Source organism: Protopterus annectens, chromosome 8.part0, assembly GCF_019279795.1.
Source record: "Protopterus annectens isolate FY-2018-M chromosome 8.part0, PAN1.0, whole genome shotgun sequence".
NCBI classification, from domain to species: domain Eukaryota; kingdom Metazoa; phylum Chordata; order Ceratodontiformes; family Protopteridae; genus Protopterus; species Protopterus annectens.
This window is the reverse complement of record NC_056741.1, coordinates 74,914,640-74,932,203: the sequence shown is the minus strand read 5'-3', so window position 1 is coordinate 74,932,203 and position 17,564 is coordinate 74,914,640. Positions and strand designations below refer to the sequence as shown.

Here is a 17,564-nt window from a genome sequence, read left to right as displayed (position 1 = left end):
CAGCTGGTTCAAAGGGGGGGGGGGGTAAGTTTCTCCAACATGAAGTTTAGGTCCCAGGCTGGAGTGGGGGCTCTGATGGTGGGTCTTTTTAGCCCCTCTAAGGAATTGTTTTAGCAGTGGATGAGAGAAGAGGGGTGGCTCAGTATTGTAATGTGCCGATATGGCTGAGGCATGAATCTTAATTGACGAGAAAGATAGGCCCTTGTGGAGAATTTCTGTTAAATAATCTAGAATATGAGGTAAGCTGGGCACCGTTGTGCCCACCCCTTGAGACTGGCTCCAGGAACAGTATTCTTTTCCACTTTTCTGAATAGGATTTTCTAGTACTAGGCCTCTTTGCCTTAAGAATGACATCCAGCATCTGCTTACTGAGGGTTGCTAGAGGTGAGCTCAGGATTAGCCAGGCTGCAAGGCTCATTGTTTGAAGCAGAGGGTGCAGAATCTGGCCTGCCTGCTGCAACAGCAGGGAAGGAGTCTGAGGAAGGTGACATGGTTGTAGCACTGTCAGACTGCGCAAAAGGGGGTACCAGTGCTGGTGTGGCCAGTCCAGTGCAATCAGAATTGTCCTTGGCTTGTCCTGTTTGATCTTTAGCAGGACCTTCAAGAGGAGAGGTGGGGGGGGGGGGCATAAACTGAGAGGCCTTCCCAAGTAAAGGGTAGGGCATCCACTTTCCAAGCTTGACAGTGGGGAGTTCTAGTGCAGTACTTTTTCAAATGGTGGTTCTGATGGCAGGCAAACAGGTCTACCTCTGGAGTCCTCCATTTGTTCCTCAAGAGCTTGAATATTTTGGGTTCCAGCTTCCATTTGTGTGGGTCCATGAGAGTTCTGCTTAAGTCCTCTGTCAGTGAATTTAGTTTGCCTGGCAGGAATTGAACTTGTAGGTTCACCTGGTTGCTAAAGGCTGTGTTCCACAGAGCCATGGCTAGTCTCCAGAGTGGGTAGGAATGGTCCCCCTGCTTGTTTATGTACCACATAAATGTGGTGGTGTCTGTCTTTACCAATAGTTGTCCTAGAAGAATAAGGTCTTTGAAGGCTGTCAGAGCATTCTGTACAGCTAACATTTCTTTTTGATTGATATGCAGGTGCATCTGTATTGGGTTCCATTTGCTCTGAAAGCACTGCCCTGCCTGCCCCCCATGCATAGTCTGATGAGTCTGTTGTTAGGGTTTGGACACCAGGAGGTAGAGTGAAATAGTCCCTTGTTGTGGTTGCTGGCCTCTGCCCACCAAAGGAACTCTGCCCTTAGGCAAGGGATGATAGGAATCATTGTTTCCAGGTCCTGAGAATGCTGACACCATAGACTTTTTAGATACCACTGAAGTTTCCTCCTATGCAGTCTTGCATATGGAATTAACAGAATGCAAGAGGCCATGAACCCCAGGGCTTGCAGGATGTTCCTTGCAGATAGCTGGGTTTTTGTGGCCAGTAGGCTGAAGTAGGTTGTCAAATGAACTTGTTTCTCTGGAGTGAGGAATGCCATCTGGGAAGCTGTGTTCAAGCTTTCTCCCAGGAATGTAATCTGTTGGCAGGGTACTAGGTGTGATTTCTTCTCATTGATGGTGTACCCCAGTGAAGTTAGAAGTTTCTTTACAAATGCCAGGTGCTGTAATAATAAGTCCTGACTCTTTGCCTGAATCAGGCAATCGTCCACATATGGGAAAATCTGAATATTTCTCTGCCTGCAAAATACAAAGGCTGGAGCTAGGCACTTTGTGAATATCCTGGGTGCAGTAGATAAGCCAAAGAGAAGTGCAGATAACGGATAGTGCTTGGAGCCTGCCCTGAAGCGTAGGTATTTCCTGCAAGACTCCCTTATTTGGATGTGCAAATAAGCTTCTTTCAAGTCTAGGGTTGCCAGCCAGGCATCCTTGGCTAGCATAGGAAGAAGCTGTTGAATTAGCATTTTCAATTTTGGAACCACCAGAAAGGTGTTGAGGATAGGCAGGTCCAGGATAGGATGCCAGAAGTTCTCTGGGAGCCAGGAACAGTCTTATAGAAACCTTGTCCTCTTTGTTCTGCTGGGACAGGTTGAAAAGCCTTGATGCTGAGGAGAAAGAGAAGTTGTTGTTGGGCCTCCACCCACTGGTTTGGGGGAGATCTGGCCATCCACTTGGGGATGGGAGAGAATGGAAGTGGAATCTGTATCCTAAGGAAACTATGTTTAAAACTCATTTGTCTTGGGTAATGAATTCCCAGTTTTTTGCAAGCAGGGCGAGCTTTCCTCCTAAAGGTGCAAGTAGTTGAGCAAGGCTTGTAAGAGTTAAGGATAAGTCATTGTGCAATTTTTCCATAGGGGGGTGGCTTGCTACTCCATTTTTGGAAGTGGGAGCCCCCCACTGTTTAGATCTGTACATAGCCTGAGACTGAAGTCTTGGTGGTCTGCTGCTCCTGGGTTTGGACTGAAGGTCTGGAAGGGACTGGAAAGGACCATTTCTTTAAAGGCCAGTGCCTACTGAATCTAGGTACAGTTTGCATAGATTTAGCTTTTTCCTCCATTCTTTTGAGGACTTCTTCCACTTTGTTGCCAAAAAGGCAGTCTTGGTTTAAGGGTGCATCCAGTAATTTAGCCTTAACATGATCTGGTAAGTTTTGTTCCTTAAGCCAAGCATGCCTTCTAAGTATAGACCCAATGACAGCAGCCCTGCACGATGCTTCTAAAGCATCAAAACCACATTGCAAAGTATGTTTACTAACTTGGTCAGCAGAATGCATTAAGTCTTGTAAATATGAGTTCAGCACAGTCAGGGATCAACATCATTTTCTGTTTAAGTAGTCCAATAAAACTAACATATGAAACTGACAATTTAAAGCCTTAATAGCCAGAGTAGTAGAGGTATATACCTTCTTACCCCATCTGTCTAAAGCCCTAGAATCCCTGTCAGAAGGGGTAGGATTCTTGGCAGTAGTAGCCTTAATAATTTTAGGTCCTTGGGAAATGATCTCTGGATCTGCAGTAGGATTCTTGAAGAGGAATTTGAGAGAGTCAGGTACTTTATAGTACCTGTCAGGTTTCCTGGGAGCTGGAGGCTAAGTGTTTGGGGTAAGGCTGGATTTCAGGAAATCATCTACAATCTCCAGAACAGGAGGGATAGTTAAGGGGCCTGTGCGGAGGCAGGTTTAAAAATTCCCCAAGTCTCTTTTTGGACTGTGAATAGTCCTGGCTTTCCCAGCGGAAATTTTCCCTAAGGGTATGCAAGGTTTCACAAAAAGAAAAATCCTCTGGAGGGGAAGCAGAGGGAATGGAATCCTCTGCATCTGAATCCTCATAAGTAGATAACGGTAAATCCTGGTATTTAGAAGGAATAGAAAAATCAGACTCCTGATCAGAAGGAAAATCAGTTCTAGGTCTGTAAGAGGGTGAAGGCTGGCTTCCACTAATTAAGGTAATAAGGTAATAAGGTCTTCAACCATTCTAATCATTTGTTTTTGAGGCATGTGGGCCTGAGAATGCACTTTGGTCATCGGTTTTCAAGGCGTAGTGCGAGCTTTAGGCCTGAAGAATTCGGTATTTTTAGCTTTACATGAAGTAGTCTGTTTAATATGAAAATCCGTAGGCCTGAATACACCCTCAGAAGCCAGTGCCTGCACAGCGGCTTCGGACCCATCCAAGGTAGAGACATCCACAGGTTCCATAGTCTAAGCATCTAGCGGCATACCGGACTCCGAATGGTTCTCAGCAGAGGCCTGCGAATTTGTAGAAGCGGATATCGTGGACTGTTAAAGCACCTCACTTAAAGCACCTCACTGAGTACCGGCAGACTGGCTACTAGCTTAACGGAAGCATCGTTGGCAGTTTTGGACTTATGCAGTCTTGTCTGTCATTATCATGGGTTCAAAGGTGGGTACTAGGCTATCTGCCTGAAGGCATTTATAAGCCTAACCAGAATGTGTTGGATTTCGCCATCCCCCTAGATTAGTTCCCTGTGCCTCTATCCAGCAGAGCCAATGAAGTGATCCCCAAGGTAAACTTTGTTTCCCATCCACTCGTCAAGGTTTCTTTTGAAGAGTGTTAGCGAACAGCTCTGCCTAATGTAGATTGGGATGTTGTTCCAGTTCCAAAGCATGGGAAGTCTCTGGGACAGGAATCTATCCCTCCAGCACGTCCTATTTATTGTTGTGGTGAGGTTTAGATCCCTAGAGCGTGTGGCTCGAGGGGATAAGGTTTTCTTTAGGTGGAGCATGTCCATCAATTCTGGGTTGGACATGGCATTGTATGTCAGGCAGAGATCACATCTGAGTAGGTTTTATGCAACAAAGTACAATTGGAGTTTACTGATCATCTTGGTGAGGTACTTCTGTGGTCTTTCCAGCTGTTGCAGGTATCTTGTAAGGTACATCCCAAATGGGGCATTGTACTCTAAGATGGGTCTGATGAATGATGAGTGGAGGGGCACAATGACCTCTTTTGATCTGGATGCAAACCCTTTTGTGATTAGGTGGGCCACGTAGGAGGACTTTCTAACCACTTTGGCAATGTGATAAGGTGAGATTACTTACATTTTTTTTGAATACTGGTAGTCGAATGACTTAATGAAGCCATTTGTACGGAGATAGAGAACAAAAGCATTTAGCTATAAAAATAGCCTGACGACGAACAGTTCGGGCACTGAACAAGGCACACAACCGACAGCGAGGGACATCATGGTCTGGGCCTAAACAGGTGACGCAGTAAGAATGAAAATCTCTATGAGGTATTTGCTTTCCACAGGCAAGACAATTATTTTTTTCTGACATCGGTTAAAGCAAGAAAAAAAGATCCCCAAAGGGGTACTTATCTTTTTGAAGACTTCATGTCTGAAACTCGAAAATGAAAATTTCAGGAGTTGGCCGAACATCACTTGCGAACTGCTTCTGCTTTGGGCACTGCATGGCAAGACAGACTTATGTAATGGCATCAGCTGCATGTTTTATACCCCTGACGTCATGGAAGAAGCGACAGCATCCGACGCAGAAATCCCAAGACTCTTGTATTCAGGCCAGCTGAGGATAACTTGCAGGCAGATAACCCAAATGTGATGCCTGCAACAGTGAAACACTAAGAACATCCACATCTTCCTTTGCCCTCTCAGATTCCGAGAAAAGGATCTTTGAGGGCTAAAGAAGCGGAATCCAACGGCAGACAGTCTTCCCCTCTTTCTCACTCTGGACAAGGGTGTCACAGACGGTCTTCCCAAAGAGAAAAGAACCATCTAAGGGAGCATTCGTAAAAGACGCCTTGAAGGGGTCCACAAACTGACACAGTCTGAGCCAAGCATGTCGCCTCATAGCAACGCCAGTCCCAGCCGCCCTAGCTGTTCCTTCCGTAGCAAGAGAAAGGAGGTGCATGGACGCGTTTGACACCAATTTCAGAGTAGACATCTTTAGAGAACAGATGCTTGCCCTCCTGTGACAAAGACTCTGGGGGTGACTCAGCTAACTCTGACTAGGTCTCGCTGCAGTCATACGACGTGTGCCAAATAGTTCAGTGCTCGGATGAAAAAAGATCGCTTAAGAATACACTCGCTTCCCAAATCGATCCACCGTCCTGGATTCCTTATCCGGAGGGTGGACCGAGGAACTCTGTTGAGCCAGTTCCCTTCTTGGTGGCTGCTGCAACCACCATAGCATCCACAGGGGATCCTTTACACCATGCCTGTCTCTCAGAGGGTGGAGAGAGAATTTTGTCCAGGCGCTTAGGTATCAGCTCTATGGTGTCAGGCTCCTTCCATGCCCGCATTGTAAGATCCACTAAAAGATCCGCCGGTGTGGGCACCCAGAAAGTAGATGGGCACGTGCCAAAAGCCTCCAAAAACCTTCTATGGATGATAGTCATGATGTCTCCAAAGGAGACATCCTCGAGAGGTGACCTGGGGGAACCTTCTCCATCTAAATCAGTGTCTTCAGTAAGGTAAATCAGTGTCTTCAGTAAGGGCCTCAGGGGAGTCCAAGTGCTACTTTTGCATGTGTGCTTACGATGCCCCTCTTCAGTGGGACTCTCTGAAGAAGGCTCATGAGCCGCAGGGGGGGGGGCTCCTACAGGGGAACCGCCTGGGGCTCCTCTAGTATGGGCTGTCCCTGAGATGAGATGAAGGGAGTCGCAACTGAATCTGAGGGAGTATGGGCAGAATCCAAGGGAATAGGCTGGGGTCTCTATCCTTGGGAGAGAACCCTCTCCACCATGTCGAACGCCGAGGGAGAGCGCACCTCTTTAGAGCCCAACAAGGAGAGAGCTCTCCCTGGGTCCATCGTGAGGACTGGAGCTGAGGCTAGGGTAGCCGGAGCTCCGAAGGAATGGTTTGGATCCAAACACTGTCAGAAACGAAGACACATCCATCCCCTCGGGTCAGACTCTCCAGTCCTTGGCCCAGACAGCTAGTTGGATCGGAGGAACTCAAGGAATCACCAGAGTCTATATTGGAGGAACAATCGGTGCCGAATCCTCAGCTCCAAAGATCCTTGGATCCATGTACCCCAAAACCAAAGGCCAGATCGGGGAAGGCGATATCGGGTGGAAGAATGGCATGGAAGTCCCCCCTCCAGAGGGAGAGGGGCTTGGCAAGACTCACATCTGGATTTGGGTCCGAATGAATCTCCTCATGATCTTGTCCATATCCATTTCAGAAAGACTCCAAGTCAAGCACGAGAAAGCGACAGACTCTGATATGGCTGGTCGCTGGGAGGATCTAGAAAAAAGCCTCGGCTCCGTCGGCTCCAGGGAAAATCTGGGGGAATGGAGCTGAGGAGAAACCGGTCTCGAAACCTTAGAAGGTGGGTTAGGGAAGACTCACGATCTGGAGACCCCTTACGGGGCCTATCCCCTTTCTTTTCCTGGTCTCTCCCTCTCTCTGCATCCTTGTGTCTGTCCTTTTTGTCCTTGTCTCTCCCTCTGGCAACATCCCCTTCAGCAGGTCTAGTGGGAGGGTTGGGCAGAAGCTGTAAAAGAAGAAGCCGAGGGCAAGACCGTTGAGTCCAAGGTCGATGCCGGAAGCAGACCTTTCGCCATAAGTTTGGCCTGTCTCTAAGGGCCCTAGGACTGAACCCTGCACAAATGCTGCATTGGACGGACCAATGTGCAACGCCCAAGCAAACACACAGAGTGTGGCCATCCGCTGGTGAAAGCTTATAGCCACACTGTGCATTTTGTAAAAGTAGGTTTAGGTTGTTCAGACATCCCAACAAAGCGACAAACAAACCACACCCAAACAAACTACCTGACCACGCACACACTAAGGAAGGGAAGGGCCTACACAAAACTATCTCACGATACAATTATACTTTTTATGGACAAAAACCCAGACAAACTAGCGTAGGGGGAGGAAAAGAGAAACTGCGAAAACTCACTAGAACAACCCCAAAAAGCACTTACAGTATCACTGAAAGCTCAGAGCTGCAGAGATCACGATGCTGATGCATGAAGCGGCAAACAAGATCGGAGGGAAGGCAGTAGATGGCGGTGTGTTATGGGTAAGGGGATGGAGCTTGGAGCAGATGCTTGCAAAGTTGACGTCTCTGATCCAATATGGATCCGAATCCCCACAGGTTGAAGATAAAATGAAGTTAACTACTTCAGATAAAGTTATGTCTTACCATAACGTTCCATCTGTGTTTTTGTTCTTTCATTCATCACTGAAGGTTCGGTTACGAGGCTTTGGAATGGAGTCGGCCTAATACAAAGCTCGTGCCAGCCAAAAATGTCTCGAGCCAAATCTCTACCCAGAATGCCCTTCTCCCGGTTACCTCAGATAGAGTTTGCTAAAAGGAAGCAAAGCAGAGGCCACTTCTGCACAAGTACACTAGGGCACAACTTAGACCCAAAGTATCCCCCAGGAGCCTTTGGAGGGGGAAGGAGGGTGGGAAGTGATGAATGAAAGATGAACAACTCAGATGGAACGTTATGGTAAGACATAACTTCGTTATCTGATGTTGTTAATCTTCTTTCCATTCATCACTGATGGGACAGAATCCCAAGCTACCTTGAGGTCCATGGGCGGCCCTTATGGAAGAACATTCCTGAGTATCACTGAGCCGAAGGCAGCTCTCCCTCTGGGACCGGGTCCAATTTGTAAAGATTGATAAAAGTATGAGGCTTAGCTCAAGTAGCTGCTGCAGCTGCACAGATGTCATCCATGGAAGCCCTAGAATAGAATGCTACAGATGTTGCCATAGATCTAGTGGAGTGAGCTTTAACTTTTGGCATGGGTTCATTGAAACGTATGCAGTCCCTTAGCCATCTTGATAATGTAACCTTGGCAACAGCCTCTCCCATTTTGGGCCCAGAAAAAGAAATGAAAAGCTGTTCAGATTTACGGATAGGTTTGGTCCTGTCTAGGTAAAATCTCAATTGTCTATGTACGTCTAAGGAGTGAAGGCAATACTCTCCTCCGTTAGCAAAATTCAGAAAAAAAAAAACACTGGTAGATCAATGGTCTGGTTAATGGAGAATTCAGACACAACTTTGGGAAGAAAGGATGGATTCATCTGAAGTGACACTCTGTCTTTATGAAAGACCAGATAGGGCCTCTTGATGCACAATGCCTGCAGCTTCGAGACTCTTCTGGCAGAGGTAATGGCTACCAAAACAATGACTTCCAAGACAAAAACTTTAGGTCACACTTAGAAGGCTCAAAGTGTAGAGGGGAAAGAACAAAGATACACAGAAGAAATGACAATAAAAATACTAATCACTTAATAAAATATGAAGCTATACAAAAATTTGTACACAAATATCAAAAAGGTTTCACTTAGCTGAGAACTTGGCTGAAATGTGACTTTATGGCTATGCGGCAAACGAGATTGGAGGTAACAGGGAGAAGGGCATTCTGGGTAGATACCTAGCTTGAGAGTTTTTTCGGCTGGTGCAAGCTTGGTATTAGGCAGACTCTGTTCCGAGGGCTCAGAACCCAACCCATCAGTGATGAATGGGAAAAAGATAAACATCAGATCACAACTTACCAGGCCCTCTGGAATTGCTATTTAACTGTAGCCTCCAAACAAGCTTTGTGCCTCATGAATGGAGAACAAAAATAGTCACCCCTCTGCACAAAGGTGGGCCATCTACAGACCCATAAGTCTAATTAGCCTCGTATGTAAAGCCACGGAAAGAATTATCATGGAAATGATCAATAATGACATAGGAAATTTCCAGACACTGAACCCAACCCAGTTTGGTTTTGTCGGGGGCAGGTCATGCCTACTCAACCTGGTGGATTTCTTTAAGAAGGTCACCAAAGCAATAGATGAGTACAAAATGTTTTACCCTACTTGGGCACTGTTGACCAACTCATGAGATTAGGTACAAACCCTTATGTCATCCAGTGGATAGCCAGCTGGTTCACAGATGGGACCCAGGAAGTTAGAACTGGAGAGTCCACCTCTACAAAGAGGCCAGTCACAAATGAAGTCCCACAGGGATCGGTCCTGGGACTGCTCCTTTTTGGCATTTACTTCTCTGTAGTCATACCCAACATCAATGCCTTCCGGCTGAATAAATCTGCATATGATTGAACATTAGGAACAGTCACTGAATCCCACACTGACACAAATGTTCTCCAGGAAGGGCTGACAGAGACAAACAACTACTGTCAGAGCCATGGACTAAAACGAAATGCATAACCGTATCCTTCGGGAAGTGATCCACACCTTGTAACTATCAATATTGACAACACATCCCAGTAGTCAGGGATTTAGGAGAACACAGACAGTAATCTAGCCTGTGACCATCACGTTTCTATGGTAATGTGGAAATTATTCTATGTTGCGCATCTTATAAACAAAAGTATGCCACCTAGGCCCAAGGAAGCCACTGTTCCACCGTATTCGATATTGGTCAGACCCATCGCAGAGTACCACGCCCTCTTTGGTATGTTCCAGAGATCACAACCTCATTACCACAACTAAAAGAACATGCTGGGGGGACAGGTCCAGCTCACAAAGACTGACCATACTCTGGAATAAGCTTCCCATTCATGCCAAGCAGATCACCTTGCTGGCCCTCTTCAAGAGAAATCTTGATGAGTGGATGGGTAACAAAGTTCACTCCAGGGATCACTCCAGTTGCCCTACTGGATAGGGGCACTGTGAACCAATATTGGGTGGCACATTTCCTGGGCAATATTTTTGGGCTAGGCTTGTAAAGGCTCCAGGGCTATTAGCCTAGTACACACCTATGAACCTATGTACCTAACCAGCCATATCCAACAAATGAATGTCCACAGAGGTTCCTCACTAAAACAGTGCAGGGTGTAAAGTAACACGTCTTACACAGACCACCTCAAGGCCCTATCCCTGTATTCAGTCTCCTACAGACTGTTCAGGGGAGATCCATGCTTGGCTACAGGGCATTATCAGACCCCCCCCGCCCTCTGATAGACCTCCTGCATATCCACAAAACAAACAGCACCAGAATGACCTGGTCTACAGACTTAAACCTTGCCTGTGATAAAAACAGGACCTGCTGGAGAAACAGGTATGTATCCCAGTAACTACCCCATGTCTGGAATAAGCTCCCCATCCATGTAAAGCAGAGTTCCTCCCTAACCTAATTCAAGTGCAGGACAGTTAGACAGGGAACAGGAATTTCATCCCCGGTTCGGCAACGGGACACAGGTAGCCAAACATTTATCAAGGGTACAAGAACATGTCAGAGATTCGGGATGCATGGCTAGACTTAAAAAGGTCCATGTGGTCGTTAGTCTAGTAAACACTGATGAACCAATGCCCCGATGTCTGGGAAGACATCATGCCTTCTAACACGGAATTTCCAGTGGTTATTGCTACTTAACAGCGATCCATACAATGCATAACAAAAGTGTTATATTACCCACTTCATGTTCCAAGCCAGAAGATAAATTCCCCAGTTAGTAATCCTTTTTGAGGAGCATTTTTTTTTAGTTTTTGCAACCCAACATTAATAAAAATCACTACATATAACAAATCTGGCTTGCCCATACAGAATTCAAAAATGGCAGTCAAACACAAGCATACATAGCACAGTGCCTAAACAACCAATTAACTGCAAAGTTATTAATCCTATCTCAGCACCTGCAGTAATGCATAAAAAGAACACAAGCATTTTTCCATTTACTGTTAAAATGCCACTACACAATCTAAAACTTAAAACTGTGAAAGCAGCTAACTAGGTTCAGTGAATAAATAACTGTAGATCCATCTTACCGTTTTTGCAATGCTCTGGGCAGCTCGAATGCGACGCAACTTCAGGTAACCAGGATTTTTGTTCAGAGCCTCTCCAATGTAACATAGTGGATAAGGAAATCAAACCGGTATGACTAGTATACACCTGTGTTCTTAACCCATAGCTTTAGAAAATTCGACTTACTATATAAAACATTATCGTCAAATACAAACATGGTGCAGGTTCTTGGATTTCATTCCGTTAAATTTACCCATTTCTTTGTTGCATTTCTCTTCCTAAAACTGATGGGAGTTTACTTTTACACAGTCCTTCTGCTTGTATAGTATGAAATCTGCTTTCTGGCTCTTTCATCTTCACTGTTTTGGACAAATGTAAAAAGCATAGCAGAGTGGCATCACAATTTTTTAAATACATGAAACCCAAACAGTACTCATCAAAACTGGGAAAAAACAACCCTGTTACAGAACTTCGGATGTCAAAGAGGTGCATATGAAAAATTGCAAAACTTTGCTCTTAAGATGGATTTCTTGAATTAACTTTTCAAACAAAATGAAAAGTCATTAGACGAAAGCAGGTAATAAGTTTCGTGGGTGCCCTACTGTCTGGTTGGCTTATATGAAGTTTTTATTGTTTTTAAAAAATCAAACCTTCCCAAAGCAAGCGTCAATCACAAATTATGACTCATGCCAGCAATAACAAAGCCTTTTGTCAGTAATATCGGAAATCTAAGAAATAAGTTAGTTTGCATTAACTGAGCATGGTTATTATACATCTGTGTAAAATCGTACCGTGACGGTAGACGTCCTACTTCTCACTGCTGCAGTATTCTTTACTCTTGGAATATCCTGCAGAGAACAGCCCCATGACTGGCCAGTATACCAAAGCTTTTACACCTTCCAAGTGTCATATGTCAGACGCACATTCTATGCTCAAGATTCAAGGTACATGTGACGTATGGACACAATCTTAGAAATGGAGTACCCCAGGAGAACCAGAGCAGCAGTAACATGCCATCTAGGGAGGGAAACATGTAACAGGAAACCCCTCAATCAGAAGGGCAACAGAAAATAAAAGGGGGCAAAAGGAAAGGACCAAATACTACAACAGTGAGGAGGACATCTACTGTGATGGTAACATTGTATACGTACTATGTCCACCCTTGTCACTGTTGCAGTATTTTTTATACTTGGGAGAGAACAAAATCTACTGAAAAGTATGGGAGGAGGAAGCGAGGGAACAGCCCCCCACAAACCCACGAACAGCCCTCCACAAACCCATGAAGAACAGCCCTCCACAAACCCTGCCCTGGCAATGGCGCCCAACTTATAATGCCTGGTAAAAATGTGGACAGAAGACCAAACAGCAGCTTTCAAGATGGATCTAGTATCCAAACCCATGAAAAAGCATCTGAAGAGGCTTTCGCCCTGGTAGAATGAGCATGAACAGAAGAGGCTACTGCCCTGGTAGAATGAGCATGAACAGTAGAGGCTTCTGCCCTGGTAGAATGAGCATAAACAGAAGAGGAATGCTCCTTGCAATAAAAATAACAAAAGCAAATGGCAATGGAGATCCAGGAGGAGAAAGTTTGCCTGGAGACTGCCAAACCCAATTTCCTGGTATGAAAGGAAACAAAAGTTGCAGATTTTCGATGCCTTTGTCTTATCCAATTAATTTCTGAGCTGTCTTTGTAAACCCAAGGTGTGCAGTACCTTCTCACTCAGAGATTGTGGAGAAGAAAAAAAAGGAGGGAAGATTGACTGATTCAAGGACACATCATTAACCACCTGGGCCACAGTATGAAGAGAACGTCTGCCCTTGTGAAACCCCCAAAAAAGGAGGAGCCACCATAAGGGCTTGGAGTTCAGCAACTCTCTTGGCAGAAGTTTAGCCACCAATAACACAGGCTTTCAACTACAGTTCTGTAGGGAAGAAAATGTCAGGCTCAGAAGGGGACAGACTCCATCTTTCAAGAATAAAAATATTCCAAGGAGGAGAATAGGCTTTCTAGGGAGCCAGATATCAAGGATGCCTTTTAGCAATTGTTTTAACCTCAAAACTAGAAGCCAAATGTGGACGCAAAGACAGACAGGTAGAGATGCTGACAAATGAGCCTTAGCAGCAGAATATGCCAAACCAGTATTGAGCAATTCACACACAAAAAAAAAAAAAGACCCTAGGAACCCCCACAGAAAAAAGGGGGCTACACGTTTGGAACGGCAAACAGAAACCTCTTCCATTTAGTCACATTTAGCCACATAGATTTTCCAGCAGTGGGTTTTCTGGCTTTCTGCAAAACCAAAAGCATGTCCTTAGAAAACTGGTGCCTGAAAGGAATCAAGCTCCATCACCCTAAGTGTCAGCTGAAGTGTGGACAAATCAGGGTAAATGTGAGACCCCTTTGTCTTGTGTGCGAAAATCCATCCTGTGATGACTGCCCCGATCAGGTGAAAGAGAAGGGAGAAGCAGTGCTATTTGGGCCAAAGGGAACCACCAGCAAGATTCTAGGTGTGCCCACATGATCTTGTGCAAGACCCTGGGAAGCAGGGAAATCGACAGGCATGCAAGGACATCTCCTTCCAAGAAAAGAAGGCATGGTGTCTACTTTCCAACCTAGTGGATCTGGAACTTGGGAACACAACCAAGGAAAGCTGATCAGAGGTGAGGCAAAAAGGTCTACTTGAGAAGTACCCCACCAATGTATAATGTCCAGAAACAACTCTCTGTCAAGAATTCATTTCGGAGGATGTGCCCTGGACCTGCTAAAGAGTCTGTTACTAGACTGTGCTCTGAAGGGAAACTACCTGAAAAAACAAAACAAACCAACAAACAAAATAAATAAATAAATAAATAAAAGACGTCCGGCTGCAAAATCCCAAGCTTGAAGAGCCAGCCTGCGAAAAGGTAAGACTTTGTGCTCCCTGATGTACCACATGACTGTGGTACTGTCTGTAAAAACCTTTACTGGACATGGAACTCAAAGGGAGTAAAAATCCGATTAGAGCCCTCATCTTCTCAATACTGATGTGGTCTGACATCTGCTGATGGGATTACAGACTCTGGACTTTCAGGTTGTTGGAGGAAGTTCACTAACATTGATCGGAAGCTCTCCAACCTTGATCGGAAGCATTCATGTACAGCTCTCGAGTAGGAAGAGGAACATGAAAAGGCAGACCTGGACTTGGGGAAAATCTGGTGAATCCAGGTGAGGAATTTGAGTTTGTGACAGGGTAAAAGAGGGACTGGAAACCCAGAGGATGAGCATGTCTGAGCCAAACAGTCTCGAGATGCCACTGAAACTTCCTCATGTGATGTTTGGCAAAAGAACCATGGGAATGGTGGGTGCCATGTACCCCACAGCTCAGAGAAATTCCCTTGCAGGAAGAAATGGAAAAGGAGAAACAGACTTGAAATAAGCAAAGTGAGGACCTTAAGAAGCTGAAAAGAAGCCAACGCTGGGATGGTCTGAATTCTGCAACCAAAAACACTAGTCCCAGAGAGGGAGTCAACACTTAACTTTTAGATTCTGAAGTAGAAGCTGCTGAGAGAGGGCTTGAATCAGAAGGGTGTCCATATAAGGGAATATCTGAACTCCCTGAAGTCTGCAGAAAGCTACTACAGCGACCAGACATTTGGTAAATACCCCTGGGGCTGTAGAAAGACCAAAAGGCAAAGTAAAAACTGATAAGTGAGGAGGAAACCGAGAAACAAACATTTCCTGAAGAGAGGGTGAGGAGAAGGAAACAGAAATGTAAACATTTCCTGAAGAGAGGATGAGGAGAAGGAAACAGAAATGTAAACATTTCCTGAAGAGAGGGTGAGGAGAAGGAAACAAATGTAAACATTTCCTGAAGAGAGGGTGAGGAGAAGGAAACAGAAATGTAAACATTTCCTGAAGAGAGGGTGAGGAGAAGGAAACAGAAATGTAAACATTTCCTGAAGAGAGGGTGAGGAGAAGGAAACAGAAATGTAAACATTTCCTGAAGAGAGGGTGAGAAGGAAACAGAAATGTAAACATTTCCTGAAGAGAGGGTGAGGAGAAGGAAACAAAAATGCAAACATTTCCTGAAGAGAGGGTGAGAGAAGGAAACAGAAATGTAAACATTTCCTGAAGAGAGGGTGAGGAGAAGGAAACAAAAATGCAAACATTTCCTGAAGAGAGGGTGAGGAGGCATCAGCAGCAGTATCATTAGTGCATTTGATGGAATGAGAAGCTAACAGAGAACCAGAGCTCAAAAGAGAAATGGCAGAAGGCTTAGCATCGAGTCAGCATAACAGACAGAACACTCCCAATTTTAAAAAGAAAAGCTAGCACATACCTAGTCATATGGGTCTAGTAGTCTATGGCCCCAAAAGCTAATGTGGCAGATGTATAAATATTTCCTCATACCTGCCCACAGCCCTACTGTCCTTGTCAAAGGGCAAAAGTTTGGAAAACGACAGTAGCTTACAAGGCTTACCAGCAGCCACAGAAAATCGCTACAAGGTCAGAAGTAGGGCTTTTAAACAAATGTCCGAGCCTCAGGCACTTCCTTGAAACTGTCAGGTTTCTTTGTAGCTGCAGGTTTGGAGTCAGGAGCCTGGGAAGCAGAGGAAAAGGTGTCCAAGAGAGCATCCGATACTAGAGGAACTGTAGAAGTCCGAGTGAATCAGTCTGGTGGAGGTCACAGTACCTCTTCTGAATATCAGACATTTAGGAACAGTCCCACTTAAAAAAAAAAAGTGTTGCATCTTGTGAAGAGTGTCCCCCAAAAGATAATGCTTCAATAGGAGAATCAGGGGAAAGGGAATAGTCTTCCTCACAAGAAAAAGCAAGAGGGGACTGGATCCGAGAAGACTGTGCCAAGGACTATTCTCCAGAATCCAACTTCACATCACAAAAATCAGAACCTTGAGTTGAGGACATTTAAAAGGGGTAGAAGACCGGGGAAGAGACGGCACCTGAAGAGGATTCAAAGCCATAAGGGCTTTGAAAACCCTGAGTGAAGTCCTGCCAGTCTCCACGTGGGTCCTTAGTCAAAGGAACCACAAGTTTAAAAAAAAAAATAAAAAAAATAATGGAACATCAGGCCTGACAAACTGAAGGGGTTCGGACCCCAGCCCGACTTCAATAAGGGAACCAGGAACCTCTTACCCAACAAGAATTTGAGGAATCCCCTTAGGCCCCTTCGAAATGAACGACCACAGTTCTCCATCACTGTCTGCAGCAGATGAAGGAACAGCCCAGAGGATGTGCAAGTATGGAACCCCTCGTCAGCCTCCACTGGGGTCATAACAAAAGACTGGCATCGGCACCAGACAATCCACTGGTTCTTCATCCAACCCAAATGAGATGTCTTGTGGAGCCTGGACAGATGTCTCAACATGCGTCTTTGTAAAACATTTTCTTAAGTGGCTGCTGAATGTCAGGGTGGGCAGATTCAGAAGCTACGGTTCCCTGGGCTAACAGCTTCGGTCATTGGTTCTCTAAACAGATGGCTACATGGAGTCTTCAGAACAAATGTCTGACAAATACAGATTATGGTCGTGGGTAGCATCTAGACAAAAAAAGCTATTTCTCATGTCTACCTTCATGGGGAATATGCCTCCCAAAAAAAGGAAGGAAAAGACCCCAGCTGAAAGACCCCAGCTGAGTACTTATCTTTCAAAGCCTCAATAACTGGAGCAACACAACCTACTTGTACACTGATTTCAAAAGTAGTGTTTGGACTGGAGGCAAAGAAGTTCTGAGAATATGGTGCTTGTACATCACTTATGTACCTTACCCCCTATACATACAACACCTGGAACGTACTAAGGCTTTGGTCTACTGACCGGATCTTTGGCTACCCTCAGCAGGACATCGAGTAGGACTACCTGGTGAATTAACAGATATGCTCCACCATAGCGGAGGGCTACAAAAACATTGTTAAGCTTCCATGCTTGTGTCTGAGATAAGAAAGCAGCTTGTATTTACAGTATCCTGCCATACGCAAGAATGAAGCCACCCCTCCACAATAAATAACGGAGTTCAACAATAGTCTAACTGGTGTCATTTCAGGGTGATGAACCAGTGTGTGCGCATGGGATGCTACAACAGACAAGCCAGTCTATTTTGCCAGGAATAGCCTGTACCTTTCTCCTTACCGAATAAGGCTTTCTGCGGTCAGACTTTTTTTGGCAACATCCATGTCTTGGACATTACAACCTAGCAAACTCCAATCCAGCAGACGCTATTGTTGCAATGATCGACCTTAAGAGTCCGAAGAAAATAATGTCTGACCTTGACGCCTTCCAGAAACTCAACCACATATATTTGTAGTTACTGACGAGCACTACTTCAGTAGCAGGGTTCTGTTCCAATCACTTGTTCAGAATATCTAGGAGCAGCAAAGGACCGTATCTATACTCATCTGCTTTCTTATTACCTCATGCTATCCTGACACTGATCTAAAG

General features: G+C 45.2%; 1 protein-coding gene across 1 annotated transcript in view; it reads right to left on the bottom strand.

Annotated features, from left to right (window-relative positions):
- PHB2 (prohibitin 2) overlaps positions 1–17,564 on the bottom strand; it is a 303,055-nt gene that overhangs the window by 137,875 nt on the left and 147,616 nt on the right. Inside the window, exon 8 of the mRNA XM_044079628.1 lies at positions 11,153–11,230. Coding sequence (XP_043935563.1) covers positions 11,153–11,230 — 78 coding nt within the window. The remainder of the gene's footprint in view (positions 1–11,152; positions 11,231–17,564) is intronic.